Source organism: Limulus polyphemus, unplaced genomic scaffold (genome assembly GCF_000517525.1).
Source record: "Limulus polyphemus unplaced genomic scaffold, Limulus_polyphemus-2.1.2 Scaffold4355, whole genome shotgun sequence".
NCBI lineage: Eukaryota > Metazoa > Arthropoda > Merostomata > Xiphosura > Limulidae > Limulus > Limulus polyphemus.
In genome coordinates this window covers 23,079-35,898 of record NW_013669965.1, presented here as the reverse complement: position 1 = coordinate 35,898, position 12,820 = coordinate 23,079, and the positions used below count along the sequence as shown (strand labels likewise).

The following is a 12,820-nucleotide window of genomic DNA, read 5'->3' as shown; positions in this document are numbered from 1 at the left end:
ACCACCCAGTTTTTTTTATTGGCTTTTTTTTATTGTATTCCTTTCCACATACTGATCAGATTCTTCTAGCGCGAGAAAATGACACATTATCGACTCAAGCGTCCCTTTGAGAATCGACCCACACATTTGTAATGTATAGGTATTCATCAATGCACAAGTACAAATACTATTCTGCGATTTGTTGCCACGACAACAAACTCTACCAAATAACAAGTGTTGATATATTTGAAGACTGTTTGAACGGCACAGTCGGAGAGAAAGGTAAAATTTGAATGTGCAGTATTTCCCACGTTTTTTTTAGACGCCATTTCTAATGCTAAATAATAATAATAATAAAAGATTCCAGTGTTAATTGTATCTTTTCCAGTTTCCATAGAAATAAAATATAATCTAAACGGCCTTCGAACTTTGTGATTTCCAACTATTAATTCTGATGTATAGGAGAAGTGCACCCTTACTTTTAAAACTGAAAAGATTACCAGAATCCTATCATATTATCCAGTATGTTGCCCCACTTAGTTTTAACGCAATATTACTTTAACGAAATAGATATTGAATGTTTGGAATCGGTAAGTATAGAACTGTGGCGAGACAGTTTTTTGGCGACCACATCTTGACCCTCATTTCCAGGACACACGAGATTATTGCAAACAAATTAATACACGAGAGTATGGTAAACAAATAAACAAAATGTACAATGGTAAAAGGCAAATATAAGAAATGTACAAGAGGAGCCAGACTTTTGCAACAAACGGAAAACACAGCATTCATGTATGCTCGTAAGATGTTAAGATCCACCTCATAACACCAGTCAACATTCCTTGACTCGATATTTAACAAATAGTGCATTTATAGTCCATGCACACGCATCATATTTATTTATAACATCTTAGCTTCAGCTTCAAGTTTAGCATTGTGAGGATAAAAATACCAGCAACAGCTGCAAACGATCATATGATTTTTTCAGTAGGAAGATATATATATATCAAGTACACTATGAATGCACAACAATATCACATGGAAATGAGATTAAATTATTCATAGTTTTTAAGTAAAGTATGTATATGTTTATGAAAATGAAAGAATGCAAAGCGGCTATAAACTTAAAATCCTAGTAGAAGTTTCTGGGGTCATAATAGAAGCAGTACATACGTCATAATGTAAAAATTATTCTTCACTTGTACGTAACGTTACTTGTTGAACGAGTAGTTCACTTAATCATATTTTATATTCAGGAAAAAAAAAGTAACAATAAACTTTTCTACCCATAATTAAAACTGGCAGCTTTTATTTGACGTGATGGCAGTTAGTACGACTGACTGACGCGTTATTATCGTGGTAACTTGAGCAATAAAATACCATCGTGACCTTGCAAGTCTACATAAACTCTGGTTATTCAAGGAACATTGATGTTTAAACCATTGTACTTCTCTTTCAACCGTTTCTAACCAAATGCAGCCATTATTATCCTCGGTCAAGTAAACAGATTAACCAACCGATAAGAAGACTCGTCCATGCCAAGGATTTTACAGTGCACACAGGAGCGCATCAATTCTCGGGATAATAACGTTCTATATTGGCGCAAAAAGGCGCGAGACTAAATGGCAGGCACAGCTATTCTACAGATGCCACTGCAACAGTATAGCTGTTATAAAGCCCAAGTGCAGTACTTTTATTCGTTCCGGATGCCGTGCCCGAGTGGTTCCAGAATGGGAAAGCGAAGACCTTGCTTGCGAAAGGCCTGTAATCAGTTCCGCGCCGATGCTGTTGGTCAATGTGCTAATAACAAAGGCGCCTTAACTATAGGACTATAAATCCCCAAGGGAAAAAGGAGCCTCCACACATGCTGGTCTCTTTAATCATTAACAGAAAACGTGACTACCTGGGCGTGAACTAATACTGTCTAGCTATTCTTAATCCGTTCCTCCCCCACTCATCCCCTTTGCCCTTGGGAAAGAAGGGACGGAAGGAAAGGGGGAATAACGTATGGGGTGGTAATTGCCGCCCTATTTTTCTGTACTCACTATTATTTGTTAAGCCTAATACACAGGGGTGGGGTGGGGGGAACGGACAGTTCACTGCTTTGTTCCTGTTCTCCAGAGAAGACTTCCCCCATCAGATTAGTAACTGATCCCAATGAATTAAACGGTGTTGTCATTATTACACCAGCAGGAATACACGGAAAGTCACATCACTTGTAAACAATTCCAGTTGGCTGACAGATAAGTTTCCAACTTAGCCATATGGAAATAAAAGTTTCGGTAATTCTAAAAAAATAAAAAAATAATTTAATTTGTTTGTTTTTAATTATGCACAAAGCTACACAAGGACTATCTGTACTCTGTCCATCACGGGTATCGAAACCCGGTTTCTAGCGTTGTAAGTCCGCAGACATACCGCTGTGCCACTGGAGGGCAAAAGTATTTAACAAATATTTTTTGTGATCCCTTTCAAGCACTCATTTGTTTAGTTTTTCTCTAAATGCTAAAAATCAATAACGTTACGAGAGTCTGTACGTGCATTATTACAGCTCTATGTTACTCTTCTAAAAAGCAATTAATTAAAATTTTGTTTCCTCTTCCAATACTTGAGCAGTTTTTTTTCTACTTTTATACTGAGTTAAAGTTTCATAAAAACCAGCAAGTTCGAAATACAGTAAATTATTGTCCAATCGTTACGTGACACATATGAAAACAATCATTTTGTGAAGAACAGAAGAGATGTCTATTCATCACCTCCTCGGTTACGTCACTAGGATTGCTATACTAATAGGAGAACGTTTACTATATACTCACATTGGTCCATTTCACTGGATCTAATTTATTTGTTCTTACTTCCGTTTCGTGCAGATGGCAATCTATTACCATCAGTCCTACTAAAGCCATCAAACATTTTCGAAAGACCAGTTAATGAAAGTGCTGTTCCCAATTGGAACGAGACAAATCAGTTTTTACCCAGCTGCGGTGGTGACTGTCTAAATCATTATGACTGCTGACCTCATTAGTTTGGAAAGATTCATTTTTCACTTGGGTTGATGGGAAGGGTGAGCAAGGAGAAGAGCACTAATGACTCGTATCAAGAGAAGAAGGAAATCAATCATATAGCAGCGGTGATCAAGATTCATCATTCTCCTCTCACCCTTCTATATAATATAAAGTTGTTTTTTTTTATCTTTCAATGGAAGATGCTTACAGCACGTCGTTCGAACAAGAAACCCACGCTAGTGACTCACTATCTAATTTGTATAATTAACTTCACACGTCAAAAATATACTTTTGAAAAACCTGCAGAATCTACTCAAGTTTTCTGCACCAATTACATGCAACAAAAAGAAGTAAATAAATATAATTAATGCAGAAAATAATATCTTATTAAGAACACTGATAATGCAGAAGATAGTATCGTATTATGAACAGTGATAATGCAGAAGATATTATCCTATTAAGAACACTGATAATGCAGAAGATATTATCCTATTAAGAACACTGATAATGCAGAAGATATTATCCTATTAACAACTCTGATAATGCAGAATATAGTATCCTATTAAGAACACTGATAACGCAGAATATAGTATCCTATTAAGAACACTGATAACGCAGAATATAGTATCCTATTAACAACTCTGATAACGCAGAATATAGTATCCTATTAACAACTCTGATAACGCAGAATATAGTATCCTATTAACAACTCTGATAATGCAGAAGATAATATCATATTAAGAACACTGATAATGCGGAATATAGTATCCTATTAAGAACACTGATAATGCAGAATATAGTATCTTGTTAAGAACACTGATAATGCAGAAGATAGTATCCTATTAAGAACACTGATAATGCAGAAGATAGTATCCTGTTAAGAACACTGATAATGCAGAATATATTATCCTATTAACAACACTGATAATGTAGAAGATAGTATCCTATTAACAACACTGGTAATGCAGAACATAGTATCCTATTAACAACACTGGTAATGCAGAATATAGTATCCTATTAACAACACTGGTAATGCAGAACATAGTATCCTATTAACAACACTGATAATGCAGAAGACAGTATCCTATTAACAACACTGATAATGCAGAAGATATTATCCTATTAACAACACTGATAATGCAGAAGATATTATCCTATTAACAACACTGATAATGCAGAAGACAGTATCCTATTAACAACACTGATAATGCAGAAGATATTATCCTATTAACAACACTGGTAATGCAGAACATAGTATCCTATTAACAACTATGATAATGCAGAAGATATTATCCTATTAACAACACTGATAATGCAGAAGACAGTATCCTATTAACAACACTGATAATGCAGAAGATATTATCCTATTAACAACACTGATAATGCAGAAGATATTATCCTATTAACAACTCTGATAATGCAGAAGATACTATGAAACCTAAAATTTACCTACTCTGATTAAGAACGTCTTTTACATTACCATTCAAGCCCACACACACACACTCACATATATAAATATATATAAAAATGTTTTGTTTAATTTTTTATATTTTTAAAGACTAATGAACAAATATAAGGTTGTGAAAGTGCTCTTCTCATAAAAAATGAATAAATCGTTACTTTACATTAAAACGGATTCTTAACCTGGTATTAATTTACTTTATATATGAATGTATAAACATTATTTCTCAGCTTTCTGTGGAATGTAGAACGCCTTGGTTTACTACTAAAGAAGCTGTAAGAAACAGAAAAGTGAGTACTATTGACACGTGTAACTGATGTAATTACAACACGTGCAACCTATTGCCTTAAAAATAATACGCATCACTAGAAACACTTTGATGATCTGGTTTGTTAAAGATATGTCACTTACATGATTCATTTTATTTACTATAGAATCGTACACGTCACAAGTTTACAGTTCCTGGATCTGAGCTGTAAACCAAAGCCTAACGTCCTTAAAGTATAATTGCGTTTTCACACACTGGTAACTGTGGTAAATACCTCATTTTCTGCTTTCATTCTACATGGTAACTGTGGTAAATACCTAATTTTTTGCTTTCATTCTACACTACTTTATCAAATAAGTAGAAAAATAAATAAGGTAGTAGAGAAATAATAAAAAAACTGTGGTATGTCTGCGGACCTATACTGCTAGAAACCGGGTTTCGATACCTGTGGTGGGCAGAGCACAGATAGCCCTTTGTGTGTAGCTTTGTGCTTAATAATAACAAACAACATCTTCAAGTTTTCACAAAATGTTTTACACACACACACACACACATATATATATATATATATAAAGAGAGAGACGTAGATACTAGCAAGTAAATAAATAATTTGAAATATGTACTTCTATTCTTACCACCAAACATGCTGAAAACTTTTCTTTTGCCCTAATCTACGGAAAGTAGTCTTTTACATAGAAACGCATACATATATTTTCAACTTTTTATTTCGTTCTATTTCAGATAGTGAAAAAGTAAATACATATGCGTGCTTTCATACAAAGATGGAATTGATTGGTCCGCGTGTTTTTTGTAATCCTTACGAAAATACAGTTTTCTGTTTCTGCTACGGGAAATGAGTCACGCGCAACGCTCATCAAATCCTCAGACGTTTAAACTGCTTCAACATTTTCTAAATGACAAAAAAAAAATTAAAAGTATTCACGCAATCTGAAATATCCTGTCATTTGTAATATTAACTGCTTCAGTCCTACTTCATATCCACTCAAAGCTGCCCCGTTTTGGCTTTTTTCCAAATACTACCCCAGGCAAGCACGTTAAGAACCGGGGGTCTCATTCGAACATTCTCGCTGCTTGTGACGTTACACGGAAAGACAAAAATAATCCATTTAGAAAATATGATCTATGACATGAAAAGCGCTAGTGCTTGGACTACATGAGAGACGTAAAGTGTACTTACGGGTCTGTCGTCAGAACTATGAGCTGTGATGAGCAATCGATTGAAAGGAGGTCCAGCACACCCAGGGCAGTTTCCAAGAAAAGGACAAACCAAGCACAAAAAAAAAGAAGAAAAACAGTGATCAAAATATACAACAATATATTTTGTTTCTCGTTTCACTTACAGCAATTTTATGAAACTTTCTCTTTTACGTGCTCTTGCCCATTTTTATATTAAGATATTACAGACATAAACTTTATACTTTACCAACTAGTTTCTTGTCACTGGAACTACCTCTAAAAATAATAATATTTATTCCACGTGTTTCTTCTAGTTTTTGTACATCTTAAAGATAGTTGATTCCAGTTTCAGAAGAAAAAAAAAAAGATTCTTGAGTCTGAGTGCTAATCGAGATTTGATTCTCCGCGATCAAAAATAATTTTCAATACATTCGCAGGTTAAAAAAATAACAACCCAGAACTAACTTCAAAGTTCAATGGTCATAGCAAATCTGTTTTAACAATAAGTCTATTTATTATCGTCGAAACCCAAATGCATTAAAGTAAATTTAAGTAAGATCTTATTGACCGCAACTTAATTCTAATGAGTATGAAAGCAAAACATTTATCAATAATTGTAAAATAAACAAGTTTAATTCTAAATTACCGCTGTTGGAGCGTTTGTCTTCTCTATGATCCTTCAGGTTGGAAGCAGACATAGCAGCGGACGATAGGTGAGACCCGTGTCCTCCTCCGCCCAGGGCGCTGGAAAGGGCTAATAAACCAGCTGCACTGGTGGGGGGTATATTTGGTGGCTGGAGTCCAGCCATGGCCGCTGCCGAGGCGTACGGCATCATGGGAATTGGGGGTGGATGAGCATGCGGAGGTATCTGTGGTGTATGCATTTGATGCTAAATGGGAGAAAAAATACACTAAAGATACATGGTCGCTTAAGAAATTAAACTGTAAAAATCTAATAATAAACGTGTTCTGTAAAACAAAGAAAAAGCTTTAACAAGTAACAAGATCGAAAACTCTTCAGTTGTTGCGAGTACATTATTTCTATCTTTACGAAAAAATACAAATTAAGCACGTGCACGTAGAACATTATGTGAAAAAAAATCACCTTTATTACATAAATTAAAAAAAAGCCAATCGTTTAATCACACGTTCTTTATAAAAAATATACAAGTTATCTAGAAAATGAGCGTATGATGTTTTTTGTTGTTTTTTGCATCAAGTTGTGATCAATATCGATCAGTCAATTCGATTGGAGTAACTATTAATCTCAACAATGAAAAAAATAAAATAAAACAGAATATTATAGATACTGCTGCCAATGGAAACGTTTTATATATCTTTGTACTTTCAGAAGAAAAAAAAAGACAGAGGGGCGTATGCTGTGCGTTGAATACAACTTGACTATATTATCTATAAGCGCTATAGGACCAAACAGCATTTATCAAGGGGGGAGGCGAGGGGGCATACAAAATTTATCTGAAAGCCGCGAGAGAAATGACGGTCATAACTCACGCGAAAAGTGACTTACAGAATGAAATATGTGAAAATAAAAGGCATGGATACTATTTGGATACATGCTTTCCTAACACGACAGTACTTCATGTCAAAATTTTCACAACTCACTTTGCTTTATTAATGTAATGGAAAGCGATTGGAAACGCGAGTTCCCATTGGTGACATTAAATGATGTTTTTTTTTCACTGCACGTGTTTTTATTTAAGTTCTTGAGGCTATGTGGAGTTAGAAGGCAAGTGAATATTTTCGGTTGTTATAATTGGGTAAGAAGTTGGACTCATTTCAACACCCCCCCCCCCTCACGTAATGTTAGGCTATTTTGCTTCTCTAGAATTACGGGTTATTATTAAATAATATGTTAATAACATGTAGCTAAAATACATTACATGTACGTTTGTTTAAATATTTCATACAACTTGTTGTTTGTTCTCAATCTTAAGTAATGAGAATAAGTAATAATATATGTGCGTTAAACAATATTCAGATTTCGTGTACGACAGAAAAACGGTCAGATAAACTGCGTTTATCGGATTACGATTTTATGTTTTAAATTCAGTGCAATTATTATTACACTTTGTTAATCTCTCGGGAATATTAACACCATTATTACGCTTTAACGTTAACTGACAGTGTGTCGTAATTTATTTTTGATTGTCTTGTAAAAGCTAACCATCGACCAGGTGAAAACACCACTCAATAAACAGAAACATGCTACTTCGCGAAAGGAGGAAGCTAATCAATTGTTAATTAGAACGACTCGCTGATGGGGACGTGAGAAAGTCAATTTCCCTCAGGAGACTGGAATTATTACATGTCGAGGTTTTTTTCTTTTCAATTTAATTGCAAGAAAAGGATGGCTGACGGATCAAAGCCCTGGAAATCTCAAATGATGAGTTAGATAGTATCTTTTCATGGCATTAATTACTTTTTTGTCTACACGGGATTATTATGTCTGAACCAGAGCACCTGGGCAAGCAATTACATACAAGTAGTTCATATCTGTATTGATCGGTAGTTGGCGCCACTGATTCATGACTTGTTACTTTTCACGACAAAGTGCACTACACCTACTGATGTTAAACGTATAGTTTATATACAGCTGAGAACAATTACCGAATTAAAACTAAGTAAAAAAGAAGACAAATACGACAGTATAAATAACCAAAACTTATAAATGAATACATTTTCTGAATGTCAAATAGCATGTTTACATTCATTTTTGTCTTCCATGTTAACAGTGGTATCGTTTGTTAACGTTTTTTTTTTTACATAGATTGTTAAAAGCGCTGATAAGATATTTATAATACACCATCCTGTTTACCTTTGTACATTAGTAAATATGAATTTCTTGGAGTATCTGCTTTGTAATAATGGTAAATACGTAACTCATACATTCAAGGCGTTGCCATTTACCTATTTCACACAGCAAATGTTTTTCAAACTCTTGAAGCAAGATTTATGTTTGGACAAACACTGAAAGTAAATATTTGATTGCTTTCATGAGAAAATACTTCTTGCTGATACACATAAAAAAAATGTTTACATACACCTAACATTGCACACGTGTCTCACAGAAAGAACTATGGAAAATGAGTCATGTGTACAGGAAAACCACGTGTAGACTCCTCAGCTTTTGTTCAAACAGGTGGTATCGTAAGGTCGATAACGAGCTAATGGCCCATGTGTACTTCCACAGATAATGCAATTGCTTACAAAGAGCACGCTCGGGAGATATAACCTAAAGCATTTTACCACCCCCACCATCTTCTACTAATAAAAATCTTAGCTATTTAACGAAACTTGAAAAAAATAACATACTTGGACGTGTTTTGGAATATTCATTAGAAAATTTAGCCAATAGGGGGTGCAATCAAGTAAAATTTATTTCAAGAAAACTTTTAGTTACACCCAAACTAATTTTTTTTCTTCTGGGTATCATCTTTTTATGTTTCATGATGTTAGAAAAACACGTAGGTTAAAGAAGTCTTGACAGAAATGAATAAAAATCCTATTACCCGAGCGCTTGCTCCTGAAGAAGAAAGGTCCCACCTTTCGAAAGCGCTCGTGTTATAGGGTTTTTATTCATCTTTTTTTTTATGGTATAACTTTGGTTAGACACAGTATGACAACTTTCTTTTTTACAGCGCACCTAACAATGTTCTTTGTGGAAACCTTAGTCTGGCACGATCTAATGCGGGTCTGTTGTATTGAAATATTATAGATGCCTTACTTAATCAGACAGCCATTAAAGTCAATTTAATTGGTGCCTACGTTATTAGTATACAGTGAGCCGCAGTTAAATGTAGAATTCACATATTCAAGGTTGATATTCGATGCTGAAACAAGACACCAATTATTATACAGAATGGAGGAAGAAGTGACTAAAGAGGAATAATTTTCTCGACTACTCTGTCAAAGAGAAGGAACACATACGTACTTGTACCATCTCAATCCGAACAAGCATTTGGCACAATGATAACGGCAAGGCGAATTTTAACCATATCCTTTTTTACTTTTCTTCAGTTGTGATTGATGTAAAGATAAAGACACATAAAGTGATTATTTTAATTAGGATCTAGCAGAGACTCGCAAAACATTTGTGGTCAAATTAGTACCTTTATTGCAACGGTACTTTTTTAAATACAGGGCTTCTAGAATAATATAAAATAATTCTAATCGCACACAGAAATCTATAAGTCCACTTGTCTTAGGCCTAACATTAGTTAGCCTTTATTAAGTACGGACTATATATTCGATAAAGAGATAAATTAACACTGTAACTTATATACGTTTTTTGCTTTAGTTTAGTAAGGGCTAAACTTTACCGTACTTAATACTATCAATAAATAAGCTTATAATGTTATTCTACAACATAACGTTAGACCTTTTTTGTAAACTTTGATAAGCTTTTAATATTATGCTATACAAGTATATTTACATTCGCTGTTTGTTTACACCCGTTGAAATGAAGTGCACGCACATGCGCATTTAGATAGTAAGGTGTGCGTGCATTTTCAGGACTGACAAAACCTGAGTATAATAGAAGGTTGTGATGAAACAATATAAGTATGGTCTCCTGTGCCTCAGCCATGCATTCAAAAGGATTTAGGAATGGCAATTAACATCGATCCAAATTTATTAAATTTTCGGTCCTAAATGTGATCTTAATCTATGAAACCGCAAAATAATAGTCTAATGCTAAAATCTATTTTCTTCAAATAGTATACAATGGGACAAAAACTTCAGTATTTCGGTAAATATACTGGTCACTCGTGCGAACAAGTAAACTTGATTATCGAGTTCATTTGTGTATAACAAGTGTTCTAAGTTATATATAAATAACGTTATCTAATATCGATTACATTAAATTAATTATTTTCATTACAAACAGAAATCAGTAAGCACTTTACCTAAGTGATAAAATTTATACACTTATATATGATTCTATCATTCAAAATGGTCACACACACACACACACAAACATTTATTTATTCAATAGCTGATACTGATTTAATTTGTGTGTGAAATAAGATACACAGAGGACAAGAGGCGCTTCAGGTTTAATAAGTTAAAATATAAAATTCATATTCAAGAAGTAATTTAATGATAATACAAACAGTGGAAAAAATTTCGATGTCTGCCGCCAGAGGTCTAGAGATTTTAGTACCACCTCTCGACCCTTGAAAAACACCCAAAACTACAACGCTTTTGTCGTTGAGAGAAATTTTGGGCATATTTTCTGATAAAAAAATATACTTTAAACGATAGTAACCAATCATGATATCTAAAATATATGGCACGTCCGAAAAATATTTTCAACTAAGATTGTGAAAGAAAAAAAAACTCTTTCAATCTTAAAATACTACTTTTATTCGTAGAGTTTTTATCCGTAGAGTCATGTCATTTTTATGCTTTTTAACTGATAAGTGCTGTGATTTTAAATTTATAACAAAATAACAAAAGCAACATTCAGTAAAGTTACTTTTAGGATAATTACAAGCTAAAAAAAATGCAACAAAAATTAAAATCATTAACATCATGGCTTTGACACAAATATGGAAATACATGAAGCAGTGGTCCGCGAGGTCTTTTGTCCCACCGAAGTGGTGCTCAAACGAAAAAGTTTCAGAACCGCTAGCATAAAGTAAACTCTTTTCACATCACAAGCACGTGCACAAAATATTCGAACGTCGAAAGATAAGAAATCAACTTACCCCTATAATTGCATTTAATTCCGTCATGGTGACTTGCTTGGCTCTTTCTACAGCTGAACCTACTTGTTGTTGATGCTGGAATTTTGTTCAAATAATACATATAAAGATGACTCAAATTCAGCCAAAAAAACAACAACAACCATGTCAAGACTAATCCAATACATGTACTTTAAGTATAATTTTTAAAATAGTGTGTTTACAACTACGTGAAAGCAAACTTCAAATTATATTTAATAACATTACAAAGTCCAATCTATCCCGGTCGGCCTGAGAGACCCCGATTTTCGGTGAAAGGCCTTGTTGGCACTGGTTTGTTTTGAATTTCGCGCAAAGCTACACGAGGGCTATCTGCGCTAGCCGTCCCTAATTTAGCAGTGTAAGACTAGAGGAAAGGCAGCTAGTCATCACCACCCATCGCCAACTCTTGGGGTACTCTTTTACCAACGAATAGTGGGATTGACCGTCAAATTATAACGCCCCCACGGCTGAAAGGGCGAGTATGTTTGGTGTGACGGGGATTCGAACCCGCGACCGTCAGATTGCGAGTCGAGCCCCCACAACCACCCGGCACTGATTACAGCAGAAACTGTGAGGTTACTATATTATTGTACACTTTTTTTTGGCTTTCACTCAGGAGTTGCTATTAACAACACGCGCGCGTCTATCTATTCTCACAACCAGTAACTTCATCTTTATAAAATATTTAACGTTTAATACATTGAAATATGTGACACACAATATACAAACATCCATGCACTGTACACTATTGTAACGTTTTTAATGCAGCGAAACCTAACTTTAATCCACATAGCCTTATTTAAGTTACTTACTCCCAACAGCTTACCTCTTGAGACAGGAAAGGCAAAATCTGGGCAATGATAGCGTTTAACCTCTTTGCAATTTCAGACTGTAAAATAAAATGAAAAAAAAAAGGATTTAACATTTTTTTTTACTAAGTATGTTTGTAAGGAATCACTAAGCTAGAACATTTCTAAGTAGAAACAATTACCGTATTTTTCGGTGTATAAGACGCACTTTTTTTACCCCAAAATTTGATGTCAAAATCTTCTTGCGTCCTATACATGCATGCATAGTTTAGTTCAATTGAATGTGTTATTTATAACAATAGTAGTTTTTATTTTAAAAACATAACTACTTATAATGCTCCCTAAATAATAAT

At 34.3% G+C, this 12,820-nt stretch overlaps 1 protein-coding gene across 1 annotated transcript in view; it reads right to left on the bottom strand.

Moving 5' to 3' along the window:
* The window catches only part of LOC106471016 (transducin-like enhancer protein 4), a 35,262-nt gene that overhangs the window by 14,767 nt on the left and 7,675 nt on the right, over positions 1-12,820 (bottom strand). Inside the window, exons 5-8 of the mRNA XM_022399646.1 lie at positions 12,485-12,547; positions 11,641-11,715; positions 6,558-6,801; positions 5,913-5,935 (exon numbers count right to left, since the gene is read on the bottom strand). Coding sequence (XP_022255354.1) covers positions 5,913-5,935; positions 6,558-6,801; positions 11,641-11,715; positions 12,485-12,547 — 405 coding nt within the window. The remainder of the gene's footprint in view (positions 1-5,912; positions 5,936-6,557; positions 6,802-11,640; positions 11,716-12,484; positions 12,548-12,820) is intronic.